At 46.3% G+C, this 18,050-nt stretch overlaps 1 protein-coding gene across 1 annotated transcript in view; it reads left to right on the top strand.

Moving 5' to 3' along the window:
• The window catches only part of LSAMP (limbic system associated membrane protein), a 548,487-nt gene that overhangs the window by 487,775 nt on the left and 42,662 nt on the right, over positions 1–18,050 (top strand). Inside the window, exon 5 of the mRNA XM_075000343.1 lies at positions 6,715–6,849. Within this exon, the coding sequence (XP_074856444.1) occupies positions 6,715–6,849 (135 nt within the window). The remainder of the gene's footprint in view (positions 1–6,714; positions 6,850–18,050) is intronic.

The raw sequence follows: 18,050 nt of genomic DNA, 5'->3' as shown, positions 1-18,050 counted from the left end.
GAGGGTCCAGTATGGGGTAAACCTAGGCATACCTGTTACAGTACATAGCCAAACATGACACCGTTTCCAGTGTTGTGCAAATACTCTATATTCACAGAATGTGTGTGTGCACCTTCACATGAGCGTGAGCATGGGGAGGAAGTTTATGAAATGACTGGTTAAGTGTGCAGAAAGAAAGAGAAGTGTTTTGTGTACGTAAGTAGGATACATGCATGTGTATATGTGTAAGACTGTGAGGGGGTTGTGTGCAGCAGTGGAGGGGCTGGAAAAGAGAGTGTATCAATGTGAGGGATGCATATGTATATTTGTTCTTCTGTGTATTTAAATAGGCTTACAGAGTGTGGGGGGGTCAGGAGACACATGTGTCAGGTTGCATGGGCATGGAGACTGTGTGCAGGATTGTAGACTCTCTTTTGGTATCGGCGACCTCGAGTGGGGGTGGGGGTGTTTGTAAACAGACGTTTATTGTGTAGCTGTGGTTTGGGGTTTTTTTTCATATTCTGTAGCAGGTGCAGCTAGCGAGCAAGGAGAGAGCAGACATGGCTGAGACAAGGGCACTTCCAAAGGCTTCCGTATTCACACATCAAAGTTGTTCAGCAGCATAGACCTGTGCCGAAGGGCCTTCACCAGCTCCTGCAGGCACAGGGCACTCTCCCATTCTTTCACCTTTCTTTGATAGTTAAGCCTGCCAGCCCCCACCCCCCCCCACACACACACCCTCACTCTCCCATCTGCAGACCGGAGGCTGGACTGCTGGTGGAGCTTCCGCTCCCCATTGATGAGGACAGATTAAGGGCTTGTCTACACTTAGCAATAGGTTGAGGAGCTGGAGCTTGATCTTCTGGAGACAAATTTAGAAGGTCTGGGATGGACCCACCAGACCAAATGCTGAGGGCACCCAATGGATCCTGGTACTCATTGCGGTCATGAGGAGTAAGGGAAGTCAATGGGAGAGAGTCTCCTGTTAACTTCATGCTCCAGCAACAGGGGAGAAATTTGATCTAGGGTATGAGGTACATCGATTCCAGCTAAGAGTCTCACAGCTGGAGTTGCAGCTCTCAGATCAACTTTCTCCCCTCGCATTCACTTGCCCTAAAAATGTGACCATATAGGCACATCTTAGCTAGGCAGCATCTAAGGGGGCTATGGGAACAAACCAGCTACCTGTGAATTATAATCATCCTTGTTTAGGATCAGACAAAGTGATGTAACTGGAGCTTCTGGGATGAAAGGACTGAACCTCCCTCGTGTTTGGAATAGCCTCCCCAAGGAAAGTGGGGGCAATCTCACCACTGGGAACACTGAAACCTGAACCAGACAAAAATCTGGTGTGAGATGGCTAAGGTTTACTGTTAACTTTAACCGGTGCAAGATTTTACCCTGGGAGAACACACCGTAGGCACCCAGCCTGTCCTAATGAGAGTGGACTACATGGCTGGGAGCTGCTGGCATTTCCACCATTTTCCTAACACAGCAACGCATTCCTGAACCACATACTTGAATAGCATCCACACTTACCCACTGTCTCTATTCTTTATGTGGGATTGTAACAAACCTAAACTTCCTGCCAGCTCTTGCTCCTGAGCTGGGCTATTTCTAATTTTTTCCCCTCTCACTGACTTTAGTTACCTCTACCTCAGAGAGAGACTCTCCAACAACTTTTATGGAGGATGGGTTCTCTCTCTCAGACTGCCAACGTCCTGTTACAGTGCCAAGATGGGTCTTGTTATCTCCCATTCCTGCGATAGGACATTGCACTTTACAGAAAGGGTCTTTTGAATAAGGCTCTGCCCTGGTGGGAGACATGGCTGGAGCAAAGCGGAGGGGTTGGGATCGCTGTTCCAAGTAATTAAGTTTATGGAAGAAAACTTTGCTCCTCAGAGATGAAACTCGCGTTGAAGGAGAGGGTAGAGATGGATGTAGCAGTATTTTTGCAAGGAGTTCCAAAAAATGTGCCCCTAAGCAGTGTGCTAACTCCCATCCATGTCCCTGGATGTGTATGTTACAGGAAGGAAGAATAAGGGGCTTGGCAGATTACCAAATATTTTCTCTTCTAGAACATTTTTAAGAGTCCTACAGATAAGTTGTTACCAGCAGGCAGAATTAGCAGCACCCAGAAAGGCAACAGCTCTTTCAGAGGCTATGAAGTCTTTCCCCAACCATGTCTTTGATTTGGTGGCAGCATTTTGACAAGCATCTCCTCAGCATCCCTTCCAACACCTTGGATAAAAAGTGAGGCCATTCCATTATGCTAACAAGATGACAACAGAGCAACTGTGCCCAGGTGTAACAAGGTCAACTCACCATCACAGCACTTCTAGCTGGTTTGATGGAGGAATTAGCTCGGGTGGCCTCCAGGTCAGTGTCTCTCTCTGACCAGTGTGGTGTCTGCTGCCCGTTCTCTGGACCCACGCTGCTCTCTAGCTTGCAGCTTCCTCTTCGGGACACTGCGCTCAGGTAGCGACCACTCCAGCAGTCCCTTTCCCTCTTCTGGGCTAACTCAGCAGTCCTCGTGCAATCCAGGGTACCAATCACTGTGGCCCACTGCAGCCTTGGTCTAGCCCCTCACCTCAAGGGCAGACCACAGTGTATTAGGGCCCCTCTGACATGGCTAGGTGCAGTACAAGGGGGAAGGGGAGGGACTCAGGCCTGCCTACTACTCTGAATCCCGGTCCCTCTGGCAGCAGCCTTGTCCTGTCTCCTCTTCTCTCCCCTTCACTGCCTTGCTCCCAGGCCACTTCCCTTGTGGCCCCCTTGCACCATCTGGGCCTCTGTTTTGGAGCCCACAATCTGGCAGGCATTCCTTCCCTGCCCAGTACTGTTCTACTACAGCGCTTGCTCTGCCTGGGAGCTGGTCCTGCCCTTTCCCTATCTTGAACCCAACTGACCTAACTCTGCTAGAGCAGCTCCTTATATCCTAAGATGCTCCATGATTGGCTGCCCTCAGGACCCCTTCACTCATTGGCTGGGGAAGCCACGCATGCTCCCACCAGCCTGGTTAGCTCTTTTCTTGCAGGAACAGTGGGCACTCACCCCACCACACTGGGCCCATTATTTTTTAATCATTGGTTTATTCAGATTTGCTGTGGCGGCAGATCAACATTCCTTGCTCAGCACCTAATAGTCAGTATCCATCAGTGCGGTAATAAATGCATTTTGATTCTACATGGGATTTTCAGGATCATCTTAGCACTGGCCTAACACTGCTGCTCTTGAAGTCACCAGTAAAACTCCCATTCATGTCAATGGGAACAGACATAGGTCAGTGGTGACCAGTAAAAGGGCCTGCCCTCGGAATGTTGTTTGGGGCTTCTTCACCCATGCACTGTTGGAGATGGTAAGCATTATCCCAGTGGCTCTTGCATAGTGGTAGCAATTACTGTGTTCCCTGTTTACCTAATAGCGTACACTAGCTCCCAAAAGCAGGGCATGTGGCAGAGCACTAACCCTTTCTCCCTTCATGCTAGCAGGTCCTAAAAATGAAATGCAGGCCTACTCCAGAGAGGTAGTGGTTTGAGACACAATGGTTAGATTCAACTTCATCAGAAGTCTGGGTGGGTCTGGATCTAAAGTTCGGGTCTTCGCATCTCTGAATAAAAGAAGGAAAGATTATCCACTTTGTAAGAGTCCATTCATCATGTGTGGAGTGGCAGTTGCCTCAATATTGAGCTGCTAAGTCTGGAGATTATTTTACCCATGTGGGTTGTTGATAGCCTCAGGAAAAACAAGAAATAAGAATGGGTGGTACAAGAAACAGAATCCTGAGCAGATTTCTCAGTCCTCACATTTCCTCTCCCTGATGCAAAACAAATAGAATCTGGCTGGTGCTCTGTGTTCACCCTAAGAATGGCCAAACAGAGCCACACCGTAGGTCATCTAGCCCCATATCCCGTCTTCCAACAATAGCCAATGCCAGGTGTCCCTGAGGAATAAATAGAAAAGGTAATCATCAAGTGATCCCTCCCCCATCACTCGTTCCCAGCTTCTGACAAACAGAGGCTCGAGACATCAACCCTACCCATCCTGGCTAATAGCCATTACTGTATCTAGCCTCTAGGTCTGGGTCTACACTAGAGAGTGTTTAGCCTTAGATGGAGTTTACCGCCCGCTTTGGGATGCATTCCCAAGCAACCCGACTCCAAGAAGACCTGGTCCCAGCGCACCGGGGGCCGCCACCGGCCTCACACCGTCCACGGGCACCTCTTAACGGTTTCACGCCCTCTTGAACTAGAGAGCGTTGTCGACAGAAGGGGCCTTCTGTCGACATAACCCAGGGAGCAGCTATGCGCTTAAAGCATTTTGTCGACAACATCTCAACAGAACTCTGCATTGTCCTCGACGGTATTATCCCTCAAAAATTTGAGGCATAACAATCTCTGGACAGCACACTGTCGACAAAAGTGCAGTATAGACACGTCTATCGACAGAGAGGGCTTCCGGTTGCTGGGCAGCCCGCTTCGCAGCGCTGCCATTCTCCTTTCTGGCACCAGAGGGCAGTGCAGTCTGGCAGTTCTCTGTCGACAGAGCAAGTTGTGTGTAGATGGAATCTGTTGGCAGAGGCTCTGTCGATATTACCCTGTTGACAGCAACCTCTGCTGACAGATGCTTCCAGTGTAGACATAGCCTAGGAAATTATCTAGCTCTTTTTTGGATCCTGTTGAAGTCCTGGCCTTCATAACATCCTCTGGCAAGGAGTTCCACAGTTTGACTGTGAGTTGCAGGAAGAATGTGTCTGTTTGTTTTAAAGCTGCTACCTATTAATTTCATTTGGTTACCACTAGCTCTTTTGTTATGGGAACAAGAAGATAACTTTTCCTTATTTATTTTTTCCATACCAGTCATGATTTTATAGACCTGTATCATACCCATCCCCCATTAGTCCCCTCTTTTCTCAGCTGAAATGTCCAGGTCTTTTAAAATCTATTCTCACGCGGCAGTGGTCCCAACCCCCTAATCATTTTTGTTGCCCTTTTTGGAACTTCTTCCTGTCCACCCTGCCACGTGCTCGGCTAATACGACATGGCTAACTCGGCTTGGCTAATATGCTGCAGAAAACATATGTGTGAGCACTGGGATGCTTCTTCCATTGCAGGGAATACCACTGGGAGTGGAGCACCTGCACATGGGCTTAGCTGCTACTGCCACTCTAGAACTGGTGAGCCAGGAACTAGCGACCCGTCCACGCAGACCATTTTTGAAACGTACCTAGAAAGTGAGGGATGGGTGTTCAAAAGAGCTGCCCTGGCAGGTGGGGTCAGACTTTGAAGAGACCTCAGAACTGTTTCAGCCACTTCAATGGGAAGGCCATATTTTCAGCAGATAGCATCCCCCATTGACAACAATGAGATATCTTCTGTGGACTGAGCGAGTCTAAACATCTGACCATCTGCTTTCCAAGCGAGATTAGATGTGGGGGGTTTGTTTGGCTGTGTTATCCAGTTTGTGAATACTGTGAAGACAGAAACATACTCTTCCACTGTGATTCTGCCCAGCAGTGCACACAATCCTTCTAGGGAGAGTCCCAGATTGATTTTCAGACTGATGGTGTAAATATACAAATCTTATCCCTTTACACTCCTCACATACCTTCCTTTCAAGGATCTCAGTGTGCTTTACATGGTTTAACCACACAACACTTTTTGCAGTGGGGTATTATTAGCCACAGTTTGCAAATGGAGAGACTGAGCAATAGAGAGTGAACTGACTCACCAAAGGTCAAACAGCAACCTCAAAGGCAGGGCCACAGACAGATACACTGATTCCTGGTACCCAGATCTGACTCACACTCCCTCTCTAACCCAGTTTTGAAAGCAGTTTCTTGAACCCAGTTAAAAAAGAAGTTGTTTATTATTTGCACAGGACAGCTAGCGTTTGCAGTGACTACTGATTGATCTCTGGGGGTCACTTTTACTTCCCAATGGCTTGTATTTCTCAGTATGGAGCTGTTTCCTGTATGTTTTGGGTATATTGTCTGGGGTTTGATTTCATGCACCTAGTGGGGCTGCGCAAAAAAAAAAAAATCAAACCATTAGGGCTCAACGGTTGACACCTGTAGTTGTCAATCTCTCAAGGAGTAAGGGAGGTCAACAGGAGAGTTTCTCCTGTCGACCTCCCACAGTGATGACAGCTCGGTAAGTCGATTGTAGATAAGTTGATTCCAACTATGCAATTACCATAGCTGGAACTGCCTATCTACAATTGACTTCAAGGTCTATTGTACTCCTGGACTTTGTCTTGTCAATAGTGGTTTGGGTTGGAAGCTTGGATTTTCAGAGACAGAAAATGATTCCACAGCTTCTCATGGTCGACAGCTAGAAGTAAAATATGTCCCAATGTATGGGAGTCATAACTACGACAGAACCGATTGTAATATGTCTGAGTTGTTTTGGCATTAAAACAACTTATTAAACTAATTTTGTTCTTGCAAGTTTGAGATTTTGCTTCTAGGAATGTCTGGTCCTGGCCAGAATACTCAGACTGAGGTGGTATATGGCGTTTGGCATTTGGCCTGGGTCCGTTTGGTTTTCCAGAAGCTAGGCTGCCTTTTAAAAATAGCCTCCATCTGTTGTCACTGAGAGAGCCTCAAAGTAGCTGCCCTCCATCATGATTTCGTGGATACTTACGTCATGATCTGTCACATCTAACAGCCGAAGAGAGAGCTGCCCAACTGCATGCCACCTAACAAGATGCTATTGTATATTTTTTTCCTCACAGGGAGAGAATTTGAAGGTGAAGAAGAGTATCTGGAGATCCTAGGGATCACCCGGGAGCAATCGGGCAAGTACGAGTGCAAAGCTGCCAATGAAGTTTCCTCGGCAGACGTCAAGCAAGTCCGGGTCACTGTGAACTGTGAGTACATTAGAACCAGATGGGGGTGAGCTCCCATTCTGTCATGATGGCAGGGCTCTATTTCTTTTCAAAGGAAAGAAGTGGGTCATATTCTACTGTGGGACATGAATGCCCTAAAATCAGAGCAGCTCATCCAAGGGCAGAGATTATGCCCTGGGCTTGGTGAATGACTTAAAAAAAAGTATCTGCACAGTTTCCTTTTCTTCTAGCAAGGGTCCCTTTCTCGCTCCCTAAAAGGGTCGGTATAGTCCATGTATAGACGCTGTCCAAAGAACAGTACCATGAAAAGGGTGACAGGAGTTAGATCAGAGTCCAAGAAACAAATTTAGGTGTGAGATGTAAACAGCTTGTTTATACTGGCACTTTACAGCACAGTAACTTGATGTATGGGGCAGGGGGAGGGAATGTTTGTCACAACTCTCAGTGAGAAAGTTACAGCACAGTAACGTGGCATTTTAGACGGGCTTTTAAATTCCCTTATACACAGACCCATTTGCACTAGTCTGCTTACACTCCCTTAGTCAGCAGCAAAGTGGGTGTGATCTACACCCCAGGAATCTGTGCATAAAAGAGGTCCATGAATGGTAGGCAGGGACTCTATCTTGCATCTTCTTCCAGAACCTCAGCATGTAAACTGCACTAACACAGACTCCCTATGCATCTGCAGAGAACAGGTAAGGGCCTCTCCACAGAGTGACTTTTACTACCTTTAACTCTTTTGGGGTTTCATTAGCTAACACTCACATCATGTCCACATAGTTAATAAATAGTACATAACTGGTGAATATTAGCCAGGTTTTGCCCTTTCTAGAAAGTTAATCTGACACGATTCAATACCAGGGTGTGAGTAGACATGAGCTTACTTAAATGTATACCCCAAATAAAAAGAAACAGTAAGAGACCCAAAAAAATGCCCCTGTGGATAAGCAGAGTAAAACAGGTGGTTAGAGGCAAAAAAGCATCTTTTAAAAAATGAAAGTCAGATACTACTCAGAGTAATGGAAAGAAGCATCTGGCAAGTCAAGTGTAAAAGTATAATTAGTTAGGCCAAAAAAAGAAACTGAAGAGCAACTTGCAAAAGAAACAAAAATTAACAGGAAAAAAAAATACATCAGAAGCTGGAAGCCTGCCAAATAATCAGTGGGGCCACTGAATGATTTGAGGTGCTAACGGAGCACTCGAGGAAGACAAGGCCATTGCAGAGAAGCTAATGAATTCTTTGCATCAGTTTTCACTTCAGAGGATGTGAGGCAGATTTCCACATCTAAGACATTCTTTTTAGATGACAAATCTGAGGAGCTGTCCCGTATTGAGGTTTCAGTAGCAGAGCCTTTGGAACAAATTGATAAATTAAACAGTAGTCTGTCACCTGGCCAGATAATATTCACCCACAAGTTCTGAAGGAACTCAACTATGGAACTGCAGAACTACTGAATGTGATATGTAACCTGTCACTCACATAATCTCTATACCAGAGGACTGGAGGATAGCTAATGTCATAGCCACTTTTAAGAAAAAGATTTCAGAGGCTATTCTGGCAATCACAAGCCAATAAGCCTAACTCTAGTAGCAAGCAAACTGAACAGAATTGTCAGACCTTTAGACCGTGGCTACAGTAGCCCCCACCTTTTGGAAGGGGCATGGTAATGAACCACTTCGGCAGATGCGAATGAGGTGCTTCCATGAATATGCAGAGCCTCATTAGCATAATGGCGGCCACACATGTTTCGAAAGTGCCACTTTTGAAACCCACACCGCCCATGTAGACAGAGGCCTTTCGAAAGGACCCCCGGACTTCGAAAGCCCCTTCTTCCCATTTGGTTTTGGGAAGAAGGGGCTTTCGAAGTCCAGGGGGTCCTTTAGAAAGGCCCCGTCTACATGGGAGGCATGCATTTCAAAAGCAGCACTTTCGAAATGTGTGTGGCCACCATTATGCTAATGACGCATTGCATATTCATGGTAGCACCTCATTAGCATCTGCCGAAGTGGCTCATTATCATGTCCCTTGCAAAAGGCGGAGGCTAGTGTAGCCATGGCCTTAGATAAACGCAGTTTGCTGAGAAAAACTGAGCACTGCTTTTGTACAGGAAATCATGCCTAACTTACCTACAAATGCAGGCTAGGGTGATCCAGTAGTGGTGGAGTGTACTTGGACTTTCAGAAATCCTTTAATAAGATCCAGCACCAAAATCTGTTAAGCAAAGGGAGGCAGTCCTGGGATAAGAGGGAAGGTCTTTTCATGGAGAAGAAATTGGTAAAAGAAAGGAAAGAAAGGGTAGAAATAAATGGGTCATTTTTCATAATGTAGAGAGGTAAATAGAGGACTCCCCCAAGGATATGTACTGGAGCTAGTGCTGTTCACCACAGTCCTAAATTATTTGGAAAGGAGGTAAACAGTGAAGTGGCAAAGACTGCAAATAACACAAAATTATTTAAGATAGCTAAGATCAAAACTGAGTGCAAAGAATTCAAGTGGAATCTCTCAAAACTGGGTGACTGGCCAACGAAATGGGAGACAGAATTCTGTGCTGATCCCTGCGGACATTGTGCAATGGAAAATATAACACCAACTGCACAAACAAAATGGGGGCTAAATTAGCTGTTACTACTCCAGAAAGACCATGGAGTCATTGTGGAGAGTTCTCTGAAAACATCTGCTCAATATGCAGTGGCAGTCAAAGAAAGCTAACAGGGTATGCCGGTGTACTGGAGTGGCACTCACCTCCCATGAGTGCCCCTGTCTTTTTCAAGTGTATGCGCCTGCACTATCTCAGTTTTTCAGCCTTTTTGGCTATGCAGCCCCCTGGCCGAGTCACATCCTGTGTGCCAAACATAAGCCCCCTTCCAGGGTACATATTTACCAGGGGGCCAGCCTGGTGCCATCTAATTCTCACTCTGATTGAGAGTGCTTGCCAAGGGCTTCCCCTGCTGGAGGCAGTGTCTGGGTTGTCTCAAGACCCATCTAGTTCCTGCTCTTTGACTAGGTCACTATAGTCCAATTCCCTTTCCCTCTCCGATGCCAAGATCCAGGCAACTTCTTCCCAGTTGTTAATAGGGGGTGGAGGGTGGAGCAGGGGCAGTCCCATCCTTGACTTCAGGCCCGAGCTCAGGTACCCTTTAGAAAGTAGCTATCTGCTAAGTCCATTTTAAATGCTGCTTGAATTCCCTAAGCCACTTTTTCAGGGGTGTGCAATGTCATCTCCCTTACTTTAGAGCTCTATTGCATCCCATCATTATCCAAAGATAGCCCACAGTCTCTTTCCACTTGGAGCGCTCTGTAGTGTTGGATCTCCCTCAATCAGCCAGCCACCCCAGTCTTTTCTCCTTGAGATCTCCAGTGACACTGAATTGATTCTGGTTCTGCAACTTTTTTGTACTCTTTTCTGGCTCCTGATTGGCTGGTTTCTTCTACAGCCTCTCTAGTCCGCCTGGAGGACTTCTCTATGGCTTCTGTTTTGGGGCAGGCTGTGGCAAGACCACAAGCCTCCAGTAAGGGACTTCAGGGCCTGGTCAATCCCATCACAGCCAGTTTAAAAATTTTGCCTGGCCAGGGGGTGTTGCAGAATCTGGGTGGGAGCAGGATGGAGGTGGGGTGCTTACCTGGTGCACCCTGCCACTTCCAGGCACCACCCCACACCACTATGGGAGTAGCAGGGGAAGCAGCTCTGCACTGCTATCCCCTCAACTGAGCAGGAAGGGGAGCAGCAGCATACAGACCCCCTTCCTCCTCCATACCACAATTGTTCCCAGATTAGGGACACCTAAGCTGTGTCTACACATGAGTTTGGAAGATGCTAATGAGGCATTGACATAAATATACAGCACCTCATTAGCATAATGGCAGACACGCACAGTTCAAAAGCAATGCTTTTGGAATGCAAGCTGCCCACATAGAATGGGGCCTTTTGAAAAGACCCCCTGACTTGGAAAGCCCAGCCCCTTCTTCCTATCAAGTTTTAAGAAGAAAGGGCTTTTGAAGTCAGGGGGGCCCTTTCTATGTGTGCATTCTGAAAGCAACACTTTCAAATTGCGCACAGCTGCCGTTATGCTAATGAGGCACTGCATATTCATGTCAGTGCCTCATTAGCATCTTCTGAATTCCCTCATTAACATGTTCCCTCTGAAAGGAGGGACACATGTAGACACAGCTCTCGAGTACAGAGGTTCAAGTGGATGAGTGTTGGAAAAAGTAAAGAAAAGGGTAACAAAATTAAAAGGGATAATCTGCAGTCTCCACAGTTTGCACCATTTTTACAATTGTAGTCATTGTTTAATATGTATGTTGTAAGCATAGAATCCCTACAATCATGTCAGTTCACATCAGTTGCTTACATTGAGTGAACAAATGTATTACACCAGGCGATCTATTTAACATACACAAGCCGTGTCTACACGTGCACACTACTTCGAAGTAGCGGCAGTAACTTCGAAATAGCGCCCGTCACGGCTACACACGCCGGGCGCTATTTCGAACTTAACTTCGACGTTAGGCGGCGAGACGTCGAAGTCGCTAACCCCATGAGGGGATAGGAATAGCGCCCTACTTCGACGTTCAATGTCGAAGTAGGGACCGTGTAGTCGTTGCGCGTCCCGCAACTTCGAAATAGCGGGGTCCGCCATGGCGACCATCAGCTGAGGGGTTGAGAGACACTGTCTCTCAAGCCCCTGCGGGGCTCTATGGTCACCGTGGGCAGCAGCCCTTAGTCCAGGGCTTCTGGCTGCTGCTGCGGCAGCTGGGGATCCATGCTGCAGGCACAGGGTCTGCAACCAGTTGTCAGCTCTGTGTATCTTGTGTTGTTTAGTGCAACTGTGTCTGGGAGGGGCCCTTTAAGGGAGCGGCTTGCTGTTGAGTCCTCCCTGTGACACTGTCTGCAGCTGTGCCTGGCACCCTTATTTCAATGTGTGCTACTTTGGCATGTAGACGTTCCCTCGCTGCGCCTATTTCGATGTGGTGCCGCGCAACGTCGAAGTTGAACATCGACGTTGCCAGCCCTGGAGGACGTGTAGACGTTACTCATCGAAATAGTCTATTGCTACATCGAAATAAGCTATTTCAATGTAGGCTTCACGTGTAGACATAGCCACAAAGACAATTAGAGCTAGTAGAAAACTTTCTGGAGATTGTTTTTCTGTGAGGAGGGAATGCTCATTTGAAAAAAATCAAAACATTATGCAGAAATGTATTAACTGATTCAAATTTTGTCAAAAAATATCAAAATGATTCATTTCAATGTCATACAGTTAAGATATTTTGTTTCAATGGAGTCAAAATATTTTGTTCAGTAAAATCAAAACATTTCAACTAGATTGTTTTGACTTGGGGGTTCGTATAATAATTGAAGTATTTGAACTGTTATGTCAAGTCAGATCAAAATATAATACATGAAACTTCATTATAAATTACTATTTTATGTTCTAACTTGAAATGAAAAAATCAATATTTCAGATTTCCCACAGAATGGGAATTTTGGACTTTAGCTCTAGAAACAATAAACTGTAATACAGCATAAAGACAGGAACTGTCGGACTTCACTAGGTGTGCTAGTGTAATGTACGCACCTATTGGGGGTGGTTCCGTATCCCATGTAGTGGCACTTAGGCCACTTACTTAGAGAAAGAATGAATCTCTTCTACAGCTTTAGCTGCGAGTCAGCAGGCTTTTGGTTCACACACTGAGTTTGAGTCCAGCTGGGGGCAGTTACACTAGGAAAATGGGAAATGTGCTGGTTCAGAATCCTTGCATCCATGTAATATTTGTAAAAGATTATATGGAACACAGAGTATCAATCCACACAGGCCCATGCTTTGTCACCATCTCCCCTATATCTTTGGCTTGGCTACACTACAGACTCTGGTTGAGGCAACTCACTTGGGCATAGAGCTGCCAAAGTGTTTATGATGTTTGTGCAGGGGCGTGTTTGACTCCTTGAATCAGCATTGTACACAATCACCAGGAGTACCTTCTCTGTGCACATTGCGGTGCACCGCAAGTAGGTATCCCACTGTGCAATTCACATCTAGCACAATATCTTTTGGGAAATTTTTGGCAATTCATGCTGGGGCAGAAACAAGTCACACAGAGGTCATTCGGAGCAAGGGGGCTCATTCCCATTATGCAATTTTCTCCATCCTATGATGACATCCACATCCCATAATTTTCACTCCTTTTATTGACAACTATAGGAGGGGAAGCTGTGTTAGTCTGTACCAACAAAAATAAGGAGAAGTCCTGTGGCACCTTATAGACTAAGAGATACATTGGAGCATAAGCTTTCGTGGGCAAAGACGAAGTGGGTCTTTGCCAACAAAAGCTTATGTTCCAATAAATTACATGCACAGCCTTTCTCACTGCCCATCCTCTCTGACAGAAGCAAGGAACCCACGCAGCTCTGTCCTGTAGCAATGAATGTTGCAGGGCCCTGGGATGCAGCAATTAAAGTCCCTGCATGCTGCTGCTCTGCCTGGTGGTAGGGAGGGGAGCAGCTCTGAGCACTGCCCTTCCTCCTCTTCCCTGTTGGAGCTGCCCGCATTCCTGTGAGCAGTGCTTGCCTGGAGGCTCCACCCACAATGGTCCCATAGGTAGGAAACTGGCCAATGGGAGTGGTGAGGGGCCAGTGCCTGCAAGCACAGGGCCACAAAGAGCCACCTCTTCTCCCCAGGAGTTGTGCCAGGTGAGTTCCCAAATGCCCTGCCCTCTCCCCACACCCTATCTTCTGCCCAGACCCCGCAGCCCTATCCTCAGCCACTCCTGTACCCTTCAGCCACTTCCCACTCACAGCTCCCTCTGCATGCTACCTCCTGCCCAGACCTCAGCCCTGGGGGTCACCCTCTCCTGCACCCTACCTTACCTCCGGACCCTGCACCCCACGATTCCACACCTTGCTTCCCACCAAGACCCTGCACCTACACCTCCAGCCCATTCCTGTACCCTACCTCTCAACCAGACCTAGCATCCCTAGCCCTCTTCTCCGCCCGACCTCAAACCCATCCCCTGCACCTCCACACTCAGCCCCCTTCTGCACTCCACCTCCTGTCCCCACAGCCCAACCACAGCCCACTTCTGCACCCTACCTCCCACCCAGACTCCACAGCTCCGCCCCACTCCCCAGCAAACCTCTCCCACAAATCAAATCCCTCATTTTTGTCTGCACCCCAGAGACTAGAGTGCCGTAAAACATCTCGTAGGTCCAGGCCTCTGGGAGAGTGAATCTGGTCCTGGATATGGCCATGACTCTTGATCCTATGTGAAAAATTGAGGAGGAAGAGATAATGAAGTGTTACAATGGAATTCTTCATTGACGGCAAAAGGAGACGAGCCCATGATTCCTGAACTTGTAGGTCAACAAGAATCTGCAGCATCTATGTTTGCAGCTGGAGAAGTCCAGTTTTGTCCTGTTGCATCTCCATCTTTGATTCCTGGGTCTTTTTCCCGCCCATTCCTCTTCCATACTGTCTGCAGCTTTCATCCTCCATAACCTCCGTTCTCGGTCTGATGCAGCACTGGCTTGAAGGATCTCACTGAAGATGTCATCCTAAGTCCTCTTGTCTCTCCTCTTTGTCACGGTCAGGCATTCTGCGAGTGCGGAGGGGGAACGCTCGAGGTTGCAATGGCAACCAGTTCAGATAAAATACACAGACGTGCCATCATCAGTTGAGTCACAACTGAAAATGAAGTTACGTTTCGGAACTCCCTTCCCTTGTCTCTGTGAAGTTTTAAACAAGGTATATTTACTGACAGTTCAGCTGCGAACTGCCTGTGCACTGCACTTCTCGGCAACAAGGTGGAATGAGATGGAGATCTGTTTTCCAGCAGCGGTGGTGATTTTAGCTCATGTTTCATTCCTGTGGGTTACAAAGGCACAGAGAACATACAGAGCTGCTGCCAGCTTCCAGATGCAGCCTAAGTCCATAAGCTGCTAGCCTGTTTAATGCAATAGCATCTGCTGCAGTTATTGCAGACTGGAGTGGGAAAGTATCCTACCACAGAGGAAGAAATAAGACTGCTATCTCCGGTAATCTTCAGGAGAGGATTGTGGGGTACCACCATAGACGTTTCATCAAGATCTATCAGGAAGATTCAAGGGACATCCCAGTGTGTACAAATGAGCCTCTCCATTTAGCCCCTCTGCCTAAGCCTACAGGGGATGTAAAGCAATTAATGATGCTACCTATTTTGGTAGTACTGCTCCTTCTTCTAGTACAAGTCAATTAACGAAAAGTCACTACCTGTGCTTGCCTGGTCTTTAAACCCTTTAAACACTGCAGTGGAAAGTGCATTCACACACTTAAGCCAAGGATTCTTCCCTTGCATTGAGAGCACCTTGCATCAGCTTCCAGGAGAGAGTAAATTGCCACAGTCTCAAACAGATCCTGGCTCAGAAAGTAGCTGGCTCTCCCAGTCGCACATCCCCCTGCCCCTTTCTCTTCCTGTTCACAGCAAGGGTCTGTGTCCCAAGTATAGCATTCAGTTCAGTATAAAGCAAAAGATCTTTGGCTCTGCATCAGACTGTGTTGTGTCGCTGGCCTTCTGGTATGTCTGTCACTGTGCCTTTGCTTTCATGTGACATTGCTGCTGGTCCCTGTTGGATCCATTTCTCTGGATCCCCTGTGCAATTTACTCATACATGTCTATGTTTCTACAACTGTTCTGTAGCTATGCCTGGGCAGCCTTTTCTCCTTTCAGCCCCAAGGCTCTAATGCCTTCCATCTACTCCAGTTGATATGCATTCGGCACATGGCATAGATTTTTATGGCCAGAAGGGACCACTGTGATCATCTGCTCGGCCCTGCTGCATAACATAAGCCATAAACCTTCCCCAGAATAGGTCTTGATTTAAAAATTGGCAGTGATGGAGAATCCACAACAATTCTTGGTAAATTGGACCCATTATTAATTACTCTCACCATTAAAAGCGTACACCTCATTTCTAGTCTGAATTCAGTCCATTCTAGCATCAGCTTCCAGTCATTGGATCACGTTACATCTATTTCTGCTAGATTGAAGGCTGTTATTAAATGCTGAGCTCCTTGTATCTTACAACATGTTTTCTAGTTATTTAGTTGCTCTCGTGGCTTTTCTCTGAACCTTCTCTAATTTATGAACATCCTTATTGAGTTGTGGTCAGCAACCTGGATATGGTATCCCAGCAGCAGTCCTGCTAATGCCACATGTAGAGGTAAAATAGCCTCTGCTCCTACACAAGATTCTCTTGTTTACTCAGCCAAGCATCACATTAGCTCTTTTCCTCAGTGTCATTCTGGGAGCGCTTCTTCAGTTGATTACCCATCATTGTCCCCAAATCATTTTCAGACTCATGGCCTCTCAGGACAGTCTCTCATGTTGTAAGTATGGCCTGCAGCTCTTTTCCTAGATATGTACTTCTACGTTAGCCATATTAAAACATGGATTGTTTGTGTGAATACGTTGCTAAGCGATCCGGATCACTCCGAATCAGTTGCCTATCTTCTTTTTTATTTAGCACTCCCCCAATTTTTTTTTCTGCCAACTGCCAACTTTATCAGTGATGATTTTGTTTTCTTCCAGATCTTTGATAAAATGTTAACTAGCACAAGACGAAGAACTGATTCCCCATGGATCCCACTCCATGTTGATTCCCCTATTGCCATCGCATTTTGAGACCTATCAGTTGGCCAGTTTTTAATCCACTTAATATATGTCATGTTGCTGTTACAGTGTTCTCATTTTATAACCAAAATGTTGTGTGAAAATGAAACGTTTTACTGAAATCTGTGTATATTATGTCATTGCTGTCACCTTTATCATCCAAACTTGTAATCTCAGCACAAAAAAAAAGGAGGGGGGAGTATTGCATTAGTTTGACAGGATTTGTTCTCTCTAAACCCATGTTGATTTACATTAATTACATTACCCTCCTTTAAGTTCTTTAGTAATCAAATCCCCTATCAATCACTCCATTGTCTTGCCTGGAATTAACGTCAGGCTGACAGGCCTATGATTACCCAGGTCACCCAGTTTGCTCTTTTTAAAGACTGATTTCAGACAGTCTTCTGGAACATCTCCAGTGCTCCAAGACTCATTGAAAATCAAAGTGGGTGGTCGTGAACAACAAGGGAATGCTATTAGGTGTGCTCTCTGAGCTTGGCATTCAGGATTTTTAAAGAGAGGGGTGGCAAATGAGTTCACAACTGGGGCCAGAGCAGCCAGTTTTGGGCATAGTGGGACAGCTGCTGGAGGACGGTCCAGTCCATGTAGGTCATTTGCACTGCATTGACAACAATAGGTCAACAGTGGCTCAGCACCATATGGGAAAGCCGGGTCACTGAGTTGCCGTAACAAGATGATTACATTGGCTGGAGACAAATTTGAGAGTAGAAACCTGCACAGCTAGGTCAGTGCAAAGCAACTATTTAACATACACCTGCTCAAACAGAGAACACCCACATATCATTCTATTGTTTTTGTTATGGTAGTATCATAGAGCTGCAGTCATAGAAAAAGAACCCTTCGTGATCAGCTCTATATAAACAGAACAAAATGATACCCCCTGCCCCCAGGAGCTTACAGTTTTGACATCACTGCACCAAAAAGTTAAATTGCTATGTATCAACCTCATAATCAACGGATGACATCCTCAGCCAGGCCCGTGAAGGGTGTCTCAGTATCACAGCTGGTACAAAAAACACTTGTTGGCATCTCTCCTAAGGGACGAGCTTCCCTTCATATACAGGATTGACTGGTTTAATATTCTGGCCAAATGAACTTTTCCAGGCAAAAAGCAGTCTTTATGATTCCCCAGAGCATAAACACAGAAGAGTAGGACAGGACTTAATGTGTGGCCTGAACAGGATGGATAGGGTGTGAACTGGAGGAACAGGGAGAGGCCGGAGACAAAGCATTGGAAGGGTATCACTGTAAGTGTATGAGATAGAAGTGGGTCTGCCCCAGGAAAGCTCATCACCTCATAACATTATTTTGTTAGTCTTGAAAGTGCTATATGACTGCATTTTTGTTTTGTGAAGGTACAGACTAACACAGCTACCTCTCTGTGATATTTTATAATCATTTTCTCTCAGTGCCCATATCTGCAGGCATATGCTTGTGACATTATGTGCCTTATCTTTTCTTATTGTCCTGTGCTTGCTGTCTCCACCTCAGGTTTCTAAACTGAAGTGCCCTTTTCTATTAAATGGCATAAATTCTAATGAGATTACCACCTAAA

This window comes from Carettochelys insculpta, chromosome 1 (assembly GCF_033958435.1).
Source record: "Carettochelys insculpta isolate YL-2023 chromosome 1, ASM3395843v1, whole genome shotgun sequence".
In the NCBI taxonomy this organism is placed as follows: Eukaryota; Metazoa; Chordata; order Testudines; family Carettochelyidae; genus Carettochelys; species Carettochelys insculpta.
Note: the sequence above shows the minus strand (reverse complement) of the source record. Positions and strands in the feature narration are given on the sequence as shown.